Genomic DNA, 23,799 nt, shown 5'->3' with positions numbered 1-23,799 from the left:
AAGGTTCACCACCTCAATATGCAATCCAGAGCCACTCTTTGGAATGGAAGCTTCTCCTCATGCATGATATCTAGGGGTTGGTTACTCAGGGATAAGCAACATGGCCCAGTGCCAGAGAGTCAGCACCATCAGGCAACTGCTCATAGCCCAAGCCTTCACAAAGACCCACAACCACCAACTGTCCTGCCAACCCCAAGCAGACCCTCAAAGGACACGTGACATATAGCCAAATGCCATCTACTGCAATTCTTTCTATGTCAGGCAAAGGGGGGAAAACAACAGTCACCCGTTTTTATTTTAGTATCAGTTTTTGTGGACTAGAGTCCCATTTCATCAGATGCATAGAATGTGGTCCTCAACAGACAGGTGGATGGACGGACGGATGGATGGATGGATAGATAGATAGATAGATGGATAGATAGATACAGGGCTTTTTTCAGCCAGAACTCACTGGAACTTAGTTCTGGCACCTCTCAGGTGTGCGCCATTGCCATTCTAAGAAAACGAGGGTTCATGGTGAGTTCCAGCACCTCTTTTTCTAGAAAAATAGCACTGGATAGATGATATAGATGATAGATAGATGATAGATAGATAGATAGATGGATAGATGGATAGATGGATAGATAGATAGATAGATAGATAGATAGATAGATAGATAGAAATAGATGATAGATTATACACACAAACACTAGCGCAAAGAGTGGTGGGATGTAAAGGAAGGTCAGATCTAAACAGCAACAGGATTCAAGAAACACAGCCTGCAACAATCCAGTAAGAGCAGGGCTGTCCAACAGGTCAATCGCGATCTTTGAACCCCCAGCAAAACACTCACAAAAAACCTCAACAACTTTGGCTCCCTAAAAAAAACTCAACAACTCTTACAATGTTTGGAAGTTGAATGCCCCTGAGTTAGAGCCTAAAATAGGCCAAATGACCCTTCACAACAACTGTGTTTGTAAGACAGTTTGAACAGTGATTCAAAAGGTAACCATTGTTAGTGTAAGCATAGATCTAATGCTGCACAAGGATTAACATTGGGGAGGGCTCATAGCTCAATGGTAAAGCATAATAAGTTGTTGTTGTTGTTGTTGTTGTTGTTGTTGTTGTGTTGTTGTTACCCACTTTGCATGCAGAAAGTCCCAGATTCATAGAATCATAGAGTTGGAAGAGACCACAAGGGCCATCGAGTCCAACCCCCTGCCAAGCAGGAAACACCATCAGAGCACTCCTGACATATGGTTGTCGAGCCTCTGCTTAAAGACCTCCAAAGAAGGAGACTCCACCACACTCCTTGGCAGCAAATTCCACTGTCGAACAGCTCTTACTGTCAGGAAGTTCTTCCTAATCTCTGGAGCAGCAGAAAACAACCTTTCTCCCTCCTCTATGTGACATCCTTTTATATATTTGAACATGGCTATCATATCACCCCTTAACCTCCTCTTCTCCAGGCTAAACATGTCCAGCTCCCGTAGTGTTCCTCATAAGGCATCGTTTCCAGGCCTTTGACCATTTTGGTTGCCCTCCTCTGGACACGTTCCAGTTTGTCAGTGTCCTTCTTGAACTGTGGTGCCCAGAACTGGACACAGTACTCCAGGTGAGGTCTGACCAGAGCAGAATACAGTGGCACTATTACTTCCCTTGATCTAGATGCTATACTCCTATTGATGCAGCCCAGAATTCCATTGGCTTTTTTAGCTGCCGCGTCACACTGTTGGTTCATGTCAAGTTTGTGGTCAACCAAGACTCCTAGATCCTTTTCGCATGTACTCCTCTCAAGCCAGGTGTCACCCATCTTGTATTTGTGCCTCACATTTTTTTTGCCCAAGTGCAATACTTTACATTTCTCCCTGTTATAATTCGTCTTGTTTGATTCAATCCCTGGTATCTCCAGATAGGGCTGGGATTGTCCCCTGTCTGAAATCCTGGAGAGATGTTGATGGTATGTACAGTGAATCATTGATCTGGCTCAGTACAAGTCAGCATCCTATGTTGGAAAGGAAAGGATAGGAAAGGATGTTTTTTTAATTGCACCTTTGAGCCAGTGAGGATATGGAGAAACTGCCCATGATTTCTGCTCCCTCTGACATCCTCTTGCTGGATGGCAATATTCATGGCCATCCTAAAATTCAACTGAGAAGTATGGATCATCTCATTTCTCCCATCTGCTCTTCAAAGAGCTCACAACAGCTTAAAAGGAGAAATGTGCTCTTAAGATTAACACAGGGAGGAGATTAGCACAGCAACACCACTAAATAACTGAAAAGCTTTGTTAATTTGCAAGATTACATTTGGTGTGTGATACATCCCCTCCAGAGACTCTTTAACACTTCCCTTTGCAGTAGGATTTAATTACTGTAACAGCTTATGAATGAATATTTAACTGTACAGATTACTAACTATCATGCATTACTACAGAACAGTAGTAATGGGGGGGGGGAGCTCTTGAGTTTTACCTTTGCCCTGTGTGAAATTGCCATAAATGACTTTTATTTAACATTGCTTCACAGCTAAAAATGTAAGGTGTGTGTGTATTATATATATATATATCATTAGATATATATTATATATATAACATTAGGAGGCCACTTGTGAAATCTGAAATTAGAAAGCTGCTCAACCCCCAGTATAGCTAGAGGCAGAGAAAAATTGTAATGGAATTTCACCGTACAAGTCAAAAGCCTTCCTTTTTGAATTGGATATGAATTGGCTGAAGTAGTTAACCATTTCTGAATGGGAAAAGGTGGGCAGGTGAAGCAAAAGGGGTGTGTGGGCAGCCTTTTTAAGTAGCAACAATGTTTCAATACAGATGTGACGTTTCCTGACCACAGTTAAAAGATCAGAATCATCTATGGACTCCAACATGAATTTTCACTTTCTTTGGCTTCTTAGCTTAGTTATTTTATTTTATTCACTGATTTAAAAGACTTCTTGCTGCCCTTCACAATAAGGTCATAGGGAGGGCTACTATAAAAACCTGTTCCAAATGGAACTGAACAGGATAAAGAAGTGGGGTTCCCCCCCAGACCCCCCCCCCAGGCATAACTGTCAAAAGCCACAACCTGGGCTACATCCATATCACACATTTTAACAGCCAATACACTGCTTTAACAGTCATGATTCTACACCGCCAACTCCCCCCCCCCCCCCGAATCCTGGGAGCTGCAGTTTGTTACAGCTGACAGTTGTTAGGAGACACCTATTCCCCTCACAGAGTGTGGGCCCCAGACTTCCATGTGAAGATAAATTGTCTGTTAAACTACTTGAGAATTGTAGCTCTATGAGTGGAATGGGGGGTCTCCTAAGAGTTCTCAGCAACACTTAGCAAACTACAGCTCCCAGGATTCTTTGGGGGAATCCATGAGTGTTTAAAGTGGTATGATAATGCTTTAAATCTATAGTGCAGATGTGGCCCTGGTGTCCTTTTTTTTTCTTCTTTGTACCAATTCCCATCACTACAAATATTGCCCATGCTGATTAGGGCTAATCGGAAGCTGGAATACCCTCCAGGTTGGAGGAAACTGTGTTACACCCTCCACAACTTCATAAAACAGAACCACAAGATGAACTTGCTCTACAAAAAGTCAGAAATCTTGCCTCATATTCAAAGACACAAAAGTCACAAGATTCCACAAAGATGTAATTTCCTTACAGAAAAAGCAATTAAACCGGGATGTAGACGGGAGAGGACTTTCCGATCTTGGATTTAACTTTGTTCTCTGTAGCAGCCAAGACTTGGAAAGTGGAAAGCTAAGCAAATAATTGTTTTTAAGTAAGCTCAGTTCAGATATATTTACAGCCTATATATCCCTTGCTTGATATTCCACGTATTAATTTACTCTCTAACCAGGCACATTTCTGCAGCATTTTAATCCACAGGTTGCAAATACCCTTTAAGTCATTATTACTTTCTCAAAACTACTGTTCCTTCTATGGCTACCACCAAGTGAGGGTGCCTATATAAAAAGGAATTTAATTCCAGCATCAATTCACGAGGGGGGGGGGCGACCCTAAGGTGAACCAGAGAAGCAAGGAGCCACAATTAGAAAAGAGTAATACCTCTTACAAAAAAGTATTAAGAAGGGAATTAAGCTCTGCCATAGGACAGTGTGAGTTACACAGCAATTAACTGCTGAATAATTGGAATCAGCTGTAGTTTTGGACATTCAAATTTACTGAACAGTAGCCAAGTTCAGTAAAATACAAGCAAGCCCATAATTACTAAAGAAATTCTCTGATGTCAAATTAGCCACTGCTTTTAATGATGTTAATCTTCAGGCATGTTAAACCATGGATTGTGTTGGTTTATATACAGCCTTTGCTAGCAAGTGGTATTAAGAAGCCATATTATAAAATGCTTAAGCACCAATTATAATTGCATGTTTTAACAATGTTTCGTTAACTGAAACCTAGAAACTTTCCGCTGTTCTCAGCCCACATACCTATTTGAGACAGAAGTTGGCAGGAGTTTGTTTTTTACAAAGTGGGTGGCAAGAGCACAATGTATATCAGGAAGCAATAGCAACTTGCTGGTTGGGGTGGAGCTGTTATGTTAGCCTCCCAGCAGGAGGGACACTGTTGCTTAACCAAGGGCAAGGGCAAGGTGGCCCAGAGGTCAGCTCTGGTGGAGCCAATCTGGCACTCCTGCTGATGTGCTTGCACGGCACCAAAGTCCCTGCCACCTCTCCTCCCAGTAAGCAACAGTGACCCACCTGCCAGGAAGCTAATAGAGCAGCTTCTTCTACTGGAGTTGGTGGGGCAGAAGACACAGAGGTCAATGGCAGGTGGAGACAGAGCTAATGACAGACAGTGCCAACTAATTTTAGTTTTGTTCATATTCTTCTCCCTGCAGAGTCCTAGAAAGGCAACATTAAGTCTGTGGAAGAGGAGGAGAGCTAGGTTCATCTCCTGGACTGCTTATAAGTAAGATAGCTGGCAGGCTGGAGGCAGACTGAGGTTGGGGAAGCAGTGCCCATTAGCCCCAGAAGACCAGCCCAACACCACCCAGTGCAGCCTTATCCCAGGTTGTGCTAAACCTACATTTGCTACTACTAGAGATGGACAAATCTGTCAGTTTCACTTCTCTGTGTTTCCCATTTGTTCAGGCTTAAATTCAGTTCTCCACATTACCGCAGCAATTTGTGATCTTCATTCATCAGCATTTTATAACAAATTTCTCCTAATAAACACATTTCTGTATGTCGTTCTGCTTATATAAACTATTTGCAAGTAATTTTCCCCAGCCTAGTGCATTATTGATGTTAGTTTCACTAATAAATGCATTTATATGCACACTTTGCACTGATAATATGCATTTGTCCACATTACTTGGCTGGGGCAGATGGGTCTCATCAACCTGGGTAGGTAGCCCGTCTAGGAGAAGAAAAACTCTGATCCTAAACCTCCTCTGCCTTGCGGGACATCTTTGGGAGAAGAAAAGTCTAAGGAGTAAACCCTACACAAAATCCAGAGTGGAGTCCCTAAGGCAGTTGGATGGCACCTTGTACGCCTCCTTCTAGCAACTCCTGCAGCCATGCTGGTGCCAAATGTATTGCTCTGCTTTTATTTGGTCCACATCTGTGAGTCTGAGAGGGGGTCTTGTCATCTGGGCAGCTCAGGACCCCCATGCACATCTGCCCAGGCTTGTGCCCCAGGGAGGTCACTTTGGTGCTGCTAACACAGCAGTTTGACTTCACCCCTGGAGGCACACTCCATTGCTTCTAGAGACAGTTGGATGCCAACAACCTAGCTTGGGAATTGCATTGCAAAATTCAAAGGAATACAAATTCTGAAGGACGTCTGTACGATTTGGGTAAGTTCACCTTCCCATTTAAAGTTTGCCTTTAAATATGAAATGAGTTGAATTTCTCCATCATTCCTATTTGCTACTGAAGTACTTCCTCTGAAGCACAGGCCTCTCCTAGAACCCCAGTCAGAACACAGCACTGTGAAAAGCCAACCACCTCTTCAGAATGCAAGGTTGCATTCACAACAGAATCACAACAAGCCAGCCGTTTGATCAAACCTACTAAACACACACCCAGATGTTGCTCCCTCCCACAAAAACTGCCACTTCCGTACAATATTGGAACCATTAAGTCCTAGCTGCTGTCAAAAATAGTTTACAGGTAAAAGGAGCAGGAGGAACCAGGTGTCTCTCATTCATATATATATATATATATATATATATATATATATATATCAGAAAGATATTTACTTAAATATATTTTTCTGTTTTGCAGTGAAAGAGCATCTCATTCCGGCTGTTGGGGTTGTCTTGCATTAGGCACACTAAGGTATAATATACTTGTAAAAGTCAGATCTCCTTTAAGGGTCTTATTGTGTGCATGAAGGTTGTGCATTATTACTGGTGTAATTATGGGGATAATTTAGTACTCGTGCTGTGCCTTCCAACAGGGAGCTCTAAAAGGTAATTTTCAACTCCTTAAATTTTGTTTAGGTTGTTAGGAAATATTTTTAGATCTAGAAGAGGGAATTTTATTTTTGCATAAACTAATAGCCCCTTAAGGATGTGCTCTTAAAAACATCATCAATCTGGTATGGGATGATGCAAAAAGAAAGCAAACTAAGCCATGATTCTGTTTAATGGTGACTAATTTAGAGGGTTATTAGATTTCGTGACCAGAATCTCAAGCAAGAACATTCATTGCCCAGTATAAGCCAAACCCTGAACGAACAAGGCTACTTTGCACAAAGAAACCATCTGAAAAAAAAGAGGAAATATTTGTTGAGAGGAGGAAAGAAGGGGGAGAAGTTGTGTATAGATTCACTGTTCTCAAAATGTCACGTTGGTATCTCCATGGAGGAATAAAGAGTTGCTAGGGAAGAAATGATGTCTTCTGGGGGGCTGTGACACACAGCAGAAGAATGAAACAAAGGGAACAAGTACAAGAGGATGAACTTAAAAAATTGCTACAAAATTTCTAGAACATCCATGTTCTTCAGATGCTGTTGGCATCCATCTGTTTTAAGAGACAGTGCAGCTCCGGAGTGCAGCTCCGGAGTCAAACTGCTGTCTTAGCAGCACCAAAGTGACCTCCCCCAGGGCAAAAGCCTGTGCAGTGTGTCTGGAGGTCCTGGGCTGCCCAGACTACAAGACACCCTCTCAGCCTCATGGATGTGATCCAGAGGAAAGCAGAGCAATACATTTGGCACTAGCTTGGCTGCAGGAGTTGCTGGAAGGAGACATACATGGCACCATCCAATTGCCTTAGGGACTCCACTCTTGATTTGTGTAGAGTTTACTCCTTAGCTTTAAAAAAAAAATCTGCAAAAGAACAGCTTTATCACATACACAGCCCAACAGGACAATGACAATAATCCACCAACAGCATACAAATCAATATGTCTAACCTGATCCAAAACACCCACCCACCTCACTCACACACGAAAACAAAGATCACCACAGCCAATCACAAGCAAACAATCACCATGGCCAACCCCAACCTCTCTCACCACCAAAGGAACACAAGTGAACAACACAAGCAACGCTGACACCAAACTCTACATACATTAAACATAATAGAAACACCGCCACCCGACCCCACCCCCTTCCATCTTCCCTCTCTCCACCCCCTTTCTTTTTTTCTTTTTTTCTTCTTCTCCCCCTAATGCCTCAACAAATGAAATGGATTTGTAAAAATGTTACATGGGAAGAAAAAAAATACGAGGCATTACACTTACTTCTGTAAAACAAGAAAATCCTTAATAAAATATCAAGATGGGGGCGGGGGGAGAACAGTTGAAGTACACACCTTGTTTTAAGGTCACCTATAGCAAAGCAGCCATGACCTTGTTCACAATTAAGTTGATGCCAACTTCAGTAATAAAATCAATGTCAAAATAAGCTCCTCTCTTCAGGTCAAATATGTACATACCCCCTTTAACTGGTCCAAGACACAGCTACAAGCAGGGGGATAAACTATATATTGCGTGCCAAGGCCCCATGCCCCGCAGTTCCTTATTGATTAATAACACAGAAACGCAAGTATTTAGGTTAATTGGCTAAAACATGCCACAACTTTATTGGCTGCAGATGTGAGCATTTTGGCTTAGGCATTGGTTGAAGCAAGGGTATTATCTTGACTCCTGCCTGTCTGCAGGGAGTCGAATTAAGGGTAAACCACCAGAAGGGGAAGCCCTAAGACTTACATCAAATAGGGGCACCCCAAGCGGTCCCCATTGGGGTCGTGGCATGGCCCTAGCCCATGTTTGGACTCCAGGCAGGATCCACACACCCCAATCCCTTTAACAGGATACCCTTAACGAGGAAGTGCAGGCAGAGGCTACAACCTCCCCTCCCTCAAACAAAGGCTTACCCAATGCCTAACTTTACAAAGTTGTGTCAATTGCTACAAGGTAGATGAAAACCTAATGTGCCAATTCACCAAGTGGAAAAATTCCTATCCAGTCCCAATAAGGCGGCTGGCTTTTGTCCATAGCAAGGTCGTGTTATACCAAAGCTTAAAAAGAAGGCAGGTGGGTTGGGAGAGGGTAGCCCCCTGGCCGTGCCATGGTTTAAAACACACACGGCCACACCCCATGCTCGCATAGATTGGCCGGGTGGGCCAGACACAGCCAGTGATTGGTGTGAGGGGGACATCAACTCCCCACCCTTGAGCTGGATCACGGTGAGAGCCCAGATCCCCGGCCACAACCACAAAGGTGAGCAGTCTTATACGGCAGCCATGTGTAATGATGGGTTTCTTTGTGTCTCAAACCCAAGGATTGCACCAGGGTCTGAAATCAGGTGATGCTGGACCTAAGCAGGTCTAGGGGTGGTTAGTGACTGGATGGGAGACCACCACACTTAGGGTTTAATAATACCTCTCCTCCATACTTTCAAGGCATAGTGCATGCTTTAAAGCTCTGTGTCCAGGCGTGTCCAAGCACACTTTCCCCACAAAAACCCACTCTTTAAAGCTCAATCAGAAAAAACAGAAATCTGCAGAAAACTCCTATTGCCATTTGTTGCATTTCAGATTTAAAGAGCGGGTTTTTGTGGGGGAAGCTCTGGGGCAAAAAAAAGAATAGTGCTCGGACATGGAGCTTTAAAGCAAAGACCAGTGCCAGGAAAGAGTGGGGCAAAAGTAAGTGTGGATAATCCTTATTTGAGTTTCATGGTGGAGCAAAGGTGGGATACAAAATTCTGGGATGGAGAACCTGTGGCCGTCCAGATGTTGCTGGACTCCAACTCCAAAGGGTCAATGGTTTGGACTGATAGGAGTTGGAGTGCAACATTCGGATGGCTGCAGGTTCCCCAACCCCAAATTAATCTAATTCTATTAAACAAAACAAATGAATTAATCCCAGGTCTTCTTGAGCCATTCACTGATTCTAGTGAATCTGGTGGCTGTGCTCTGGTTTGCCAAATGCAGAGAACTGTTTAATGTTGGGCCAAAACATTTCCCGACAAAAAGTAAAGCAGAGCAGTAATGAGCAGATTTGATCACTCCTAAAGGAAGAGCGAAAGTCTGTAAGTAATGGGTTGCTGAGTCACTGTTAATAAGAGTTGCGTTGACCTACATAGAAGTTCCATTCTGGAGGGAGATTTTTTTCACTGAAGGCCTCAGATTTGCCTAAAAATTACAGATGCCATTTTGAATAGAGATATTACAGTCCAATAACTGCACTGTTCTTCCATGTTCATACCATTAAGCTGAAGGTCCATGGTTCAATACCCAGCATCCCAAGGTAGAGCTGAGAATACACCTGTCTGTAACCCTAGAGAGCTACTGCATGTCAATGCAAACAGTGCTGAGCTAGGATGGCCCAAGAGGCCTGACTCAATGTAAGGCACCTTCCTAATTTGCAGGAATGGGAGATCTTCAGCCCTCCAGATTTTGCTGGACTAAAACTCCTATCATCCCTCCCATTGAACACACTCGCTGGGGCTTGGAGTCCAGTTACATCTGCAGACCAACCCACTGCATCCCTTAAAACAAACATGAATTGTCTCAGTCTGAGTCTTCTCTGGCCCATCAAATCAGAACAAAGCATTCCCCAAGGTCTGAAGATCTGCAGGGAAAGTAGCTTAATTGCACAACATGTTAGGTTATATTGAAATGCAAACTGGACTATCACGTGGCAACTGAATGTTCTGGAGGCTGCATTGTAAGGAAAGACTGACTGACAGGGCAGCCAAGTGTTCCTGATTTACAGAGGACAGCCCTCAACTGCAATGGCTGCCAAGTCCTAGTCCAGTTCAAAGGGGAAAGCTCAAAGAAGGCAGAATAGGAGAGGCCCTGAAGCTGCTCATCAACAGTGCATACGTTCCAGCACTTCTCCAATGAAAATAGAGTCATCCTATTTCATTATTATTATTATTATTATTATTATTATTATTATTATTACATTTATACCCCACCCATCTGACTGGGTTGCTTCAGGCACTCTGGGCAGCTTCCAACATATATAAAAACATAATAAAACATTAAACATCAAAAAACATTCCCTATACAGGGCTGGCTTCAGATGGCTTGGGGGGTTGAATATCTCCACACCCTCCAACATTTCTCCAATGAAAACAGAAATGTCCTAAGGAAAACTGGGACATTCTGGGATCAAATCAGAAACCAGGACGGCTGTAAATCCAGGACTGTCTCTAGCAAATAGGGACACTTAGAGGGTCTGACAGTGACAGCGAGAGGTGCCCTATTTCTCTTTAAATTACAGAAATTATGTCTTAATTTGCATCTATAAATTAGCATATGTAAATCTGCATGCTCTTCTGTTCTTCTTTTAACGACTGCATTTTCTTTTTGGGGTGACGCGTTAAGATGACACCCTTCTGATTTAATAATGAGTTCACTTTGCTGCTCAATAGACCCAAGAGCCTGATGAAGATGCAGCTACCTGACCTTATGCCTCTTGAGAGAGACCTTACGTTTTAAGCTCCAAAGATCACTGGTTCAGTGCTGACTGGAAACTCAACCCTAACCTAAATAGGACAGGTGACATTTGTCAAACCTTTGCAAGGGTTTACACACTAAAGATGGGATCTCAGGGACTGAGTGCATGTGTGTTTTATTTGTAGTACAAGTGTACCCTGAGGCTTCAAATGCAACCAAGACAGAATTGTGCTAGCAATGAGCCAAGTGGAAAGTGGAAGCAGTGTTTACTTTCTGCAGAGAAATAAAGGTCCACCACCACATTTAATCAGCAAGAGCTTAAACTGAGTTGTTCCACTTTATTGACTACAGAGATTTCTGCCTAGGATCTTGGGGAGGTATTGTTAACATTCCTATAAACATGTTTAATTATTTGTTCAAGAACCCAGAGTGGCTTTGAAGAATTACATAAATCTTAAAAAGAAAGGGTTTCATGTCTCCCACTGCTTAAATCCCAGATTAGCTTTAAATAATATTACGGTCGGTGCATAAAGCATTCACAGTAACATACTTTTTTATTTTTTAAAAAATTAAGCTAGCATGTGAAAGGCCAATTTCCCCCACCCCAGATAAATCAGAACTCTGCTTTTCCTGGTGAAAATTGCCCGCAGGCCAAGCCATTCATTGAGGATCTCAATCATTTCGAAAACACTAAGAGTTAACATGCCAAGCAGGAATAATTATTGTCAAACTGTGACCGTTGCATATATGGCATTCATTTCTTGAAGCAGAAGTTTAAAAGCACCTGCAAATGGCAACAGTGCACTTGCCCCCTTCATCTGTACTCAAGAATCCTCTTACACATCCAAATAAAGTGCATAGTTAAGCAGACACATACATATCAATGTGGGTTTGGAGTGTATTTGTGTGGAAGGTGAAAGCCTAAGAAGAGCCAACTTCCCTGAGGGCTGCCCCACCATGCCTTCTCAAAACCAAACACATTGCTGTGCCCTCAGTCACATGATAATGCAGCAGCAGGAGCGAGAGTCCCTGGCTTCTTCAGCCAGTGGCGTAGTGTGGGGGGTGCAGGGGGGGCCGGCCGCACCAGGCGCAACATCTGGGGGGGGGCGCGCTCACACTCAGCTCGCTGCCCCTACCTGGCTCACTCACTCTCTCTCACTGCACTCACTCTCTCTCACTCCACCGCCCACTGTGGAGGGGAGGGTGCCAGGCGTGCGGTGCGGTGCGGTGCGGTGCGGTGCGGAGAGAGAGCGAGGGACTATCTGGGGGAGGGAAAGTGCAGCGGGGGGGGGGCGCAAATTACTTGCCTTGCCCCGGGTTAGGGGGCGCAAATTACTTGCCTTGCCCCGGGTGCTGACAACCCACGCTACGCCACTGTCTTCAGCAGCCTGCCTGTCTCCTGGCCCCACTTCTTTCTCACAGTCTGAACTGTGCCCTGCCCCAGCCTCTTCCAGCTCACTGAACTGTTTACCTCTGTTACCAACACCTCCTCTTCCTCACCTTCTCCCTGAGACCACTGTTTGTTGTCCCCACCACCACTCCCTGGACTCTGAGACTTCTTCCCATGGGGGTTCCCCAGCTGGTGTCTCCCACCATTCCCCTGCGTCCAACCAGTCCAGGACAGCACTGAAAACAGGACAGGGAAGGCCTGATGTCAATAAGCAGAGAGTTCCAAAGCATAGATACTGTCATGCTAAATATAGGGGGGAGGGTTCCACGTATTTATATGGAGGCACCACATGCCATAGGTCAGGCTGTGACCTGGAAGTACAGTGGTTATCAGTGTGGTACCTGCAGCTGCATATGCAGCCACAGGTGCCTTCCCTACTAGCCACAGAATTTCCTCCATATACATCAAGAATAGGCTTGTAAGAAACATTCCACTGTAGCCACTAGAATAGGTTGCAGTATGTGCTTAGCTGCTGTGTGTGTGCACACGCATGTGTGCGTGCGTGCGTTGCCCACAACAGCTTTCTTGGTGTACCAATGGGCCCACAGGCCTCAAGAGGTTAGTGGTCCCTGTGGTGATAAGACTCAAACTTCCAAACCACCAGCTTGGAAAACCAGTTCCTCACAGTATGTTCCTGGGTGTTGTTTTTCTTCATAAGAAGCAACATAAGAAGCAAAAGAAAAGAGGAAAAAAGTTGTCCATGCCTAGGCCACTTAGAGACCCACAGGGTGGCTTATGAACTCTGTTTTACTTATGTGCATTGTTATAGAAACAAGTGGGAGCAGCAACAAAATGTTGCAGTACAGAGTGCCCTGAATTCCAGCGGCTTCTTTTCGTCCCCCTTCCCCTTTTCCCCGCCCAGCTCCCAAGGAGTCGGTTAACGTTCAGTGGCAATTGAGCACACTCAGCCCTCACTGAGCTATTTGGGAGGGGGGATTCCCTGCTCCTCTTTTTTCTTTTTTTTCTTTTTCTTTTTTTGGTCATTATTAAAAAGTGCTTTTGTACACCTGCAAGCCTTGGGGGTCCATCCTGCTCTCATTCTAATGATATGCTCTCCTGTGCGCAGGTGGTGCAATTTTGGCAATGGAAGCACCAATGCCCATGGCAATTTTATAAACAACCGTCTGACGCTAGGTATTTAGGAGTTCATCAAATTAATTAATCTCAGCCTCACCATACATCATGAGGGAAAACAGAAACCCATTCTGGCCTGCTTAACACATCGCCACCCAATAAAGACTCCCCTGTTTCCCAATTTTGTCATTGGTCAACAAAGACCTCCTTTACACTGTTCATCGCTCTCGTGACAAAGCAGTAGGAAAGCACCCTGTTGTGTTCCGGTGAAGTCATCCATTTCTTTTCCATAGCCAGCCAGAGGCTGTTGAATCTGCCAGAAATACCACGGCTGCTCAGCACTCTACGGATATTTTTTGTCAACACATGGGTTACAGAGAGGGTAGGCAGTGTTTAACTCCAGATGCTGTTTGACTCCGACTACCATCAGCCCCAACAGCATGATCCATGGTCAGGGATTAAGGAAACTGTAATATAACAGCATCTTGAAGGCGCCTCTTTAGTTACCTGTGGGTTACATGATACTGGATGAATGTTAAGGATCCTTTACTGAGTGACAACTGGCCACAGTGTACAGGCAACCGCTCGGGGCAAGCTAGCCAATTCTGGGCCCTTCCAGATATGTTTTATATTGTGAGTGGTCCACTCAGGAGGCAGAGTGAGGCAACCAGCTCGGGTGACAGGATATACAGGGCAGCAGATCTGGTCTCCAAGGAATGCAATGCCCACTACTACTATTGTCCAAGAAGCAGCAACAGCTGTGACACATTGCTTGGAGGCTGGATCTATCACCTCCTTGGAGCGCCCATCCCAGTGCCTCCAATCCTCAGTGAGCTCTCAGCATACAGGCTATACTGCTGGCCTCCTCTCCCCACCCCCGGCAGAGGGGTCACTTGGGGTCTGCACCCGCTTGTCATGATTCACAGTGGGCCCCACCCCCACCCCAAACAGCCTTTGATCCCCAGTTCAACCACTGAGCAAGGTTGATTTGATTCCAACCACTTGTTCCCAATGTAGGTTTTCATTTACCTTCTTGTTCGCCATGTATATCTTTATTCCCCACCTTGTTCCTGATCTCCATTCACCCTTTCTTCCCTGGTGGGGGAAACACCATTTTGTGGTTTGCCTCAGGTGTCAAAATGTCTTGGGGCAGCCCTGCTCATCCTAGTATTGGGTGATATACGCAATTCCAGTTTCTTTCTTTCTTTCTTTTGTATGTTAAGATTTTTATTAAAGTTTTTTAACACTACAGTAAGATACAGAAAACTAATGTAAATTTAAAAAACAGCTAAAGAATTCCAGTTTTTTTGTTTGTTTTTGTTTTAATACTTTTTTATTATTAAAGATTTCCACCATACAATAAGGTAACAGCTACAAAAACTACAAGCAGAACAAGTAGAATACAGAGTCCTCTTCTGGAGGCAATTTTCAGCCCCCACCACATACAGAAGGTAGCAGCCCCTCCCAGCACCTCACCCTAGGAGACCAACACTTCCTGTCTCCCACTCAGGGCCCTCCATCCACCATTCTCATGAATACTTAATCCATGGACCTTAATCCATGGACCTTAACAAACACAGGGCTCCAAAAACAAAACAAAAAGGAGAGAGAGAGAGAGAGAGAGAGAGAGAGAGAGAACAAAAAAGAAGAAGAAGAAGATATGTAAAAAGACAAGAGGAAAAGAAACATTAGAGATAGATAACAAAAGACTTCCAGTTTTCCATCTGCGGTTACATAAAAAAAAAGATTATTTAAAACATTCAGTCCATGTTAATAGCTACCTTCTCCACTTTCTGTTAAACAACATTTCTTTAGAGTCAGTGTCTCAGAATCATTAATTTCTCTTTCCCCACAAAAAGTCCAAGAGGGATTCCCAAATTGTTATTATTATTGGTAATTAACTTTGCCTTCATTAATTCCCAGCGCCATTCATCCATACTGGGTAATAATAAATTCTTTCGTTCATGTAAAAATCTCTTCACTGTGATCACATATTGAGGGGGGGGGGTCATTTTCTTCATTATATGAGCTCACTTCTATATGCTCAAAATCCACTTCCTTTTGTTTTTCATTTTCTGTTGTGTTTACGATAGTACCCAGATCTCCTCCTCTAGGACCTCCCACTTTTGTTCTCCCCCAGAGATAGTTTCATGAATTTAATAGCATTGTTCTCTGAATTCACTCCAAATCATATGTAGAATGCTACATTTGAAGTTTTTCCAAAGTTTCCCCCCCCCCTCTCATTTCCATCATCTCTTTCTCTGCATCTATGATTCCATCCTCTCCTTCTCCTCTAAACTCTTGAATGGAAGGCATTTCCATTTCACCATCTGCTTTCTCCCATTTTACTGTTCCCCATCCAATTCCGCCAGTTTTTCATCAATTTGGTCTGAAGTCTCTAGATAGTCTCCACCTCCGTTTTCCATTTCATCTCTCTCTGATTTATCAAATGTTGATCTGATCACTTTTCATTGTTCAGCCTTCAACTGCTGAACAATCCCAATAGTCACCGAAAGATTCAAAATACCTTTGCCATACTGAGAGTTTCTGTTGTTCCACTTGAAGAATACAGTCACGGTCAAAGTAAGATATTTTTTTCCAACAGAAAGTAATTCATTCATTCAGCCTTTATTGGCATAATAGAGAGTAATTTACTTTCAGTTTATCAGCGCCATCCCCCCCCCCCCCCAAAAAAAAGAATAAAAAGAAATAAATATTTTTCACACAAGGGGTCACCTCACCTATTTAATCTTTATTGCCAACCCTAAATCCAGTTTTCTGCTCTTGCTTAGACACTTTAACAACCAATTTTCCTTTATTATTCTTAGTGACAAAAGGTAGTTTTTGCAGGATTTCCAATTATAGATTTTCACCAGCAGACAGATAAATCTCCCCAAGACAGTTTTTTCTTGTAGTGCTTGGGCACCATGTCAGGTCCTCTGCTCGCCAGCTCATTCCAACCCCTTCTGAAGCCCCTAGGTGCAGACAGCAGAGAACAGCAAGATTTCCGATTGTGAAATTTCATTTCTCTCTACATCACAGAGTTATCTTGTCTCAAAAGTGTTTAAGAAAGAGAGGGTGCAAATCAAAGGGATCTTGTGTGGCGTTTGGATGCAATGTCAGTCCCTCGGCTCGCCAGCTCATTTTAGGCCCCCTCTAATCCCCCCAGGTGCCAACAGCAGAAAACGGCTTTGATCAGAGCATTTGAGGTTACTCACTCGATCACTCTTTATCACAGAGTGATTTGATAGTCAGAACTTCAGCCTGATTACCATCGATCACCACGTAATTATCTTCTGTCAGTGGAGAGCCGATAGAAAGACAGCCAATCCACCATTTCCTCCCCCGGAAGTCTCCACAATCCAATACTGTTTGCACCTGCAAAAGTTTCAGGCTGTACATTGGTGCATGTCCCACAGCTTCCTGCTGAAATCCTGTAACTTTTAACTATAGGTTAAAAATATTTACAAACATATGCATGTAAATATATATTAGGTGGCATTCAACTAAGCTTAACTCAGAATAGGCCTACTGAAATTAATGGATCTAACATAGTCATATTCGTTAATTTTGATGGTTATATCCCCAAGTAAAATTTAGTTGAATGTCACCCTTTAAGCTTCAGACTGAAGAACACAAATGTGGCTTGATAAGTGTATTCCTTTACTGGGGAAGATGATTGATTCCATCCTCTTAGCTTGTTGCAAAATTGTGTCCTCTGAACAGTTTTCCTAGGTGTTCGTTTCTCCCCAATACAAGCCTCAACATGGCAAATTAGAGCAAATCCTCCCAGCGCGTGCCACTGAGCAATTTGGAGACAAGGCTCTGTGTGCGACATCCTTCTTTTGAAAAGGACACAGTCACAAGTTATGCTTCAAGGAGCAGCCTTAAAATCTGAGAAACATAGAAAATCCATTTAGCGCATGACATTATCGAAAGAAACATCAATAGCTTTGCTTCAGGTGGCAACCCTTTAAAAAAAGTTGCTAGGAAGTCTGCATTGATCAATAGACCCAAGATGTCACCTATTACACAAATGAAACTTTCCTATATGCAGAGCTTGGGCTCAGAGATAGTAACGAAAGCATGTCTTTGCTTGTGAAATGCAATGTTAGGGGTGGGGGGTCCTTTCAATCTGCACCACCAGGGAGAAAAGACATTATTTACTCTTCTGTAATGCACCTTGAAATAAGGTCAGTACTTATACAGAGATACAACTCTAGCCAAGTTGCACATCTTACTCGCATATCATTAAGAGATCAGAGCTCTGATTGTGCCATATGTTACTTGCTAAATTGCTACTCATAGGCAATATGAATTCACTACCAAGTAGCACACATGCACACACACTTACACTTGTACAATTGCAACAAAAGAAGCACCCCACACACATCTAAGCAGCATTAAGGAAAGGGGTTTGAACTACTTTCATAATTTGCTTACTTTAGCATTGTACAATATGTAACTATTTTACTCCTGCGTTACACAAAGCACAACTATCTTAGCACCAAATATTTTCTATAGAGGTTGGCAAGATCAAGCCTTTAATACTGGAGAAAGAAGAATCCCGAACAAGAAATCACTTGTATTCTAGCAAACCATTATATTACACATGGGCAAATTTCACAAGGGATGCTTAAAAATGGTTGTTGCATTTCCTTGGCCATCAAACTATTGTTATAAAAAAATACATTGGCAAAAATGTATATTATTATGATTAAGCTTGTTAGTCACTTGTTAATTACATAGAAGATCTTCAAATAACCCGCAACATAGACATAGACGCAAGTAAAACACATTTACATAAAACATGCCATTTCATGAAAGATTCAGAAAGTAACACCCACCCCAATAGCAGCAGCAGAAAGCTTCAGCAGCACACTAACAGCAGACATAATCACCATCATAGTCCATGAAAAGAATAGTTCTAATCGGGCACCAAACAAAATGTCAGTAAAGGTACTAGATGGACCTTGCTAGCAATGACATTCCACAAACAGGAAGCCACAACCGAGAAGCCCTTCCCCCTTCATCCTCCAACACTCCCTCAGAGAAAGCACACAGAGAAGGGCCTCCGATGATCTAAGGCTCTGTGTAGGCCTTTATGTGGAGAAGCATTCCAGAAAACATTGGGGTCCACTGCCGAGGTGTCTTCCTAGAACAGAGGTCACCAACCCAGTGCCTGTGGAGAGCATGTTGCCCATGAAGGTTTCTCCTGGGCAAGTGCCCTAGACTCTGAACTTGCATTAAAAAAAAAAAAAAAGGAAGTGCCTAGCCCTTCTAGAACGGACAAAAGAAAGTTATGAAGCAAAATGTGCCGGTACCTTCTAAGCAATTTATGTAAAATGAGAGTAGTGTGGCTACCTTGCATATTTTTCCTGGTATGGAGGAATGTTTCCTCTTGTTGTTAGATATAGCTCAGTTGGTAGAACCACTCTTAATCTCAGGGTTGTGGGTTCAAGCTTCACACTGGGCAAAAAGATTCCTGCATTGCAGGGTGTTGGACTAGATGACCCTCATGGTCCCTTGCAACTCTTCAATTCTATTATAGTGTCAAGGGTGCTTCCCAGCCAAAGGAATGCAGATGGCAGATAGGTAAGTATTTATTGACAAAGATAATACAGTCGCTTCTACAGTTCTGGATATTTACGCACACCAATCTAGCATCATAGGCAGCAATTCACAGATCCATGCTCTCTGGAGCAGTTGCAGCAACAGGGGCCCTGCACCAGTTTATGTACCTTCCCCCCAACGGGTTGCACGCATGCAGCCAGAGACTGTGTCTGCACAAAAAACTCCCTTTTCAACCCCCTCCTGATTCTGGGAGGCAGTGGTGCAGGAGAGGGTGAGGAAGCGCTGGCCCTTCACTTGCCTGACCTGCCTCTTCCTCATCCCCTTCCAACCCATCCTGTGCTCCACCCTCCAGCTCTGAAGCTTCCCCTGCCTCTGATTCTTGCTTCCTGGCTGGTACAGGTCCCCAGAAATCACTGACCCCCTCTCCTGAGTCAGACTCCAGCCCTCCATCCCCCAGAGCATGCTCATCAGCGTCCCACCAGTTCCTGACAGAAAGCAACACCAATAGCATCAGTGCTTATGTGTGTGAACTCTATGATAAGGACCTAGTTGACTTCCTATAAATGGCAGAAGCTTATTGGGGGTGGTTCTCTCTTCTTCTTCTTCTTCTTCTTCTTCTTTTTCCATATTATACGACACTTGCCTTTGCAGCCATTTTGTGTTATGCTATGCTCCCTCTGTGGCAGCCATCTTGTGACTAGCAACCCCAGCACTAACTCAAGATTCAAAATGTGCCCGCTAGTTGAAAAGGATTGGTGACCCCTGTTCTAGAAAGAACATCTTCCCAGCAATAGTGGTTTTCAAAAATGAATTAAAATTTCCATAGTACTTTAAGTATTTTAAAATAACAGCATAGTTATTTGGGGTTACGAAATGTTTCTGTGCCAGATTTGATGCAGATTCTGCTCTTTCATTTCATCAACAAATGACACAGGCTTGTCACTTATGTCTGTCTTTAACTTTCTAATAACTTTTTAATAGTTTTATTGTGTGGTTTTATATTTCATTACTTTAAAACACTTCGATTTTTTTTCCTAAATGACATAGCAGTATACAATTATTTTTCTATAAATAAAACAAATAATAACCCTGATTGTTTCCAACACACACAAATCCCGTGGTCCAAAGCACTCTATATCTGACATTGACATTTGCAACTGATACACTACATCTGAAAGTGCATTCTTAGCAGCTGCTGTGGAACTACACCTGCTTAGATGTGAGCTATTTTGCCAAACACATTTTTGCAAAGAAACGAAGGTGCTTTTTGAAGAAAAAGAAGCACTTTGCAAAGAGCCCCACTTAACAAAGCTCTTTAGCATTCCTTCCAAAAGGAATATATGAATCAGTCATTCAGTTATCGTTAGTATTGAGGACACTGAAATAACAGCACCTCTATTACTTGTCACCATTTAAGGCTTTTAAAATAACACCTTCTTTTTAAACCTAATACTTTTAGCAGAACACTGACTATATTTTAAAGAACCACCCTTTGCTGAATTTTGTCCTTCATGTGCCTAGGCAAGCCTCAGCAAACCCATACTATACAGCTAAAGAATGCACAGCAGAATGGCTCAACAAGGTTACTGGAAGCACCTTTCTGGAACTTACCCGAATTTCTCTTCGACACCAGCTTCACATCAGCGCTGAATACACTGCAACTCACAAGGAACAAGAAGATGGACGGCTTCATCTTGGAGTCCCTTTGGCAGCTGAAATACAAACATGATATATAAGGTCCTTATCCAAGCACCACACATACTGAGTGTCCATGTGATCAGTTTTGCAGAGGGCAGCCTCATGCTTGAAGGGTTGTTTGGGTCCAAATCTGGTTGACATGTTTTTATTATTTTTTAAAAAAAAACAACTAAGAAAAGAGAGCAGACTTGGGTCTTTGAAGTTTCCTGTCTGCAGTTAGCAATTAGATGACCACTTCTCTACAACAGGATGCATTTTTATTTAAATTATAAAGGTAAAGGGACCCCTGACCATTAGGCCAGTCGTGGCCAACTCTGGGGTTGCGGCGCTCATCTCGCTTTGTTGGCCGAGGGAGCCAGCGTACAGCTTCCGGGTCATGTGGCCAGCATTGCTAAGCCGCTTCTGGCGAACCAGAGCAGCGCACGGAAACGCCGTTTACTTTCCCGCCGGAGCGGTACCTATTTATCTACTTGCACTTTGACATGCTTTTGAACTGCTAGGTGGGCAGAAGCTGGGACCGAGCAATGGGAGCTCACCCCGTCGCAGGGATTTGAACCGCCGACCTTCTGATTGGCAAGCCCTAGGCTCTGTGGTTTAACCCACAGCGCCACCCGTGTCCCTTCATTTAAATTATAGTTACTCTTAAATTGACATCTATAGCTATTAGAATATGTGAATTGGTGCCTTTGTTCCCTTTCGGGTGATTATTTTTCTCTTTTGTAGCCACCCAAAGACACACACACATACAAATATCTAGTCAATACATTTATTCCTCTCTATTATTACTTAAATGCACTTATCAGTAGAGCATGAGACTCTTAATCTCAGAATCATGGGTTGAGTCCCAGGTGGATTCCTGCATTGCATTGGATGGGTATTGGACTAGATGATGTTTGTGGTCCCTTCCAATTCTATGATTAATATTTCAAAGATCTCTAAGTAGTGTAAAGTCCCCCCCCCAAAAAAAAAATCACATTGAAACTAAAGCTATTAAAATATGTCCACTAAAGCTTCCTCTCTGGTACAATGGCTGAAGCTAGTTATTTAAGCAGCCACGCTAACCCTACTCACTTGAGATAAACCCCAAGAAATTCAGCAGGACTTACTTCTGAGTAGGCATGGTTAGGATCTCACTGTTACAAGTCTGAATCTGTGCTCAAGTGAAAGATGGAGCGATCCCTCCCTCACTTTGCTTTTACATCAGTAGCCCTTCCGTAGTGACTCAGCTCATTATCTCTGTTTTTCTCCCCCCACCCCCAGTCTTAAATTCAGTTCTCCACATTTCCATATTAATGTGCAATGGAAAAAAATCTTCATGAAAATACATCGGTACAGTAGTGCAAATTTCTCCTACTATACAAATTATTGTATGCAATTTTCCCTAATAAACACAAATTTGCAAGCAGTTTTCTGCAATATAATGCATTTTTCTATGTTACTTTCACGAATATATGCATTTTTAAGCATGCATTCCCACAATAAATATGTTTCTAAAAACATTGTTTGGTTGGAGAACCTCACTGCTAAATTTCAGAGATGGGTGAATTCAGAAGGACAGCTGCCTTTTAGTTCATACATTGTTCCAGGAAGTGCAAATTAGAGGGTTTCACATTAAAATGTGAACTGGACCAAATTTCTCCCCTATCCCTTTGGCACATACAACTCTATCTGCCCACACTTCACCACTGCTCACTCACCACAGTGCTTTCCTGCCTTCCAGTTGTACATGCAATCAATATACAGTACAATGGTACCTCAGGTTACATACGCTTCAGGTTACATACGCTTCAGGTTACAGACTCTGCTAACCCAGAAATAGTGCTTCAGGTTAAGAACTTTGCTTCAGGATGAGAACAGAATTTGTGCTCCGGCGGCGCGGTGGCAGCAGGAGGCCCCATTAGCTAAAGTGGTGCTTCAGGTTAAGAACAGTTTCAGGTTAAGAACGGACCTCCGGGACGAATTAAGTACTTAACCTGAGGTACCACTATATTGCTTTTAGATCCCCTATTTTGCAAATCCTCTGGAAAAGGACATATTTGTATTGGGTCAGGACACCTTCAATATCTTACTCAGGATTTTAACACCTGCAGTTAGCCACTCTCTTGGGTTTGCTCATTTCGGTTTCTAAACTGCCTCTGCTTGTTAACAACACTAACACTGCAGCCTACAAAAATGAACAGCATAAATTGTATACCCATCATGTCTATAGAGTTAAAATTATCCCAACGCCTCCTTAATCCTGTCTATGAGATCCTACCTCAAAACACGGTGCTTTGCACTTAGATGAGACAACTGAGAAGGAGTTTCACAGATGTAGGGGTAATCACCAAACACACCTCTTCTTAAAAAGAAAAAGGGGAAAAAATAGTTTTCTGAACAGCAAGGGACAGAAATAGAACTGGTTTCAGGAAGCATCATTACTTATATTGCACTATTGACGCCCATGGTACTTTGCAATGCATGAGTGTACAACCTAAACTTCTCCACAGCAGAACCAGAGAAGAAATGAGAGAGACAAGTGAGCAATGGAAGATTTGTTCCCAAAAATTTCAGGTTGGCCCAACCAGCGGCAGAGGAAGCCGCTCAGGCACCTGGGGCGGCTCACCCAGGGGTGGGGTGAGCCACCCATGGGGCAGGGCGCACTGTGGGGCCTCCGGAGTCTGCCTGCCTCCTCCCACTCAGCCACCCTACAGATGGGGGGGAGACAGTGGACGGACCATTTGGGCAGCGTGGAGCCTGCATGTGCCCAAGCCACTGCGTCTCTGCCAAGAGAGATATGTGGCTTGGGCATGCTGCAGGCCCTGCAGTGAGTGCTGCCCGGCATATTGTCACCCACCTCAGTGGTGACACCCAGGGTGGACCGCACCAACCGTACCCTCCACACCCCTCTTCCTCCACCCCTGGGCCCAACTTGAGGATACCCACTTTTTAACACGATGAATAGTTCCTATAGTCCAGAAGAAGTCACCATCATGCAACTGACAGTGCAGACTCAGAAGCTAGTCACAGGCATCTGGTTCTGCATAACATTCAATTGCCTAAGGCATTTGGATGCTTGAAGTGAATGACAAGAAGACACCTCTCACAATGCTACTTCAGCACTGGTGATGCGACAGAATCAGGCAATAGTCCACA

At 43.4% G+C, this 23,799-nt stretch overlaps 1 protein-coding gene across 5 annotated transcripts in view; it reads right to left on the bottom strand.

Moving 5' to 3' along the window:
- IL1RAPL2 (interleukin 1 receptor accessory protein like 2) overlaps positions 1 to 23,799 on the bottom strand; it is a 484,356-nt gene that overhangs the window by 438,353 nt on the left and 22,204 nt on the right. For 3 of the 5 annotated variants that reach the window (XM_083422319.1, XM_083422315.1, XM_083422316.1), the window contains exon 2: positions 20,578 to 20,678. Coding sequence is in view for 4 of the 5 variants with exons in the window: in XM_083422315.1 (XP_083278441.1) it covers positions 20,578 to 20,659 (82 nt within the window). In the remaining variant the exon portion in view is untranslated. Of the gene's footprint in view, positions 1 to 16,610; positions 16,771 to 20,577; positions 20,681 to 22,921; positions 23,016 to 23,799 lie in introns of those variants that run through there. The other 2 variants (XM_083422314.1, XM_083422318.1) reach the window with 2 other exon arrangements.

The sequence above is a fragment of the Podarcis tiliguerta genome (assembly GCF_965153285.1).
Source record: "Podarcis tiliguerta genome assembly, chromosome: Z".
NCBI classification, from domain to species: Eukaryota; Metazoa; Chordata; class Lepidosauria; order Squamata; family Lacertidae; genus Podarcis; species Podarcis tiliguerta.
Note: the sequence above shows the minus strand (reverse complement) of the source record. Positions and strands in the feature narration are given on the sequence as shown.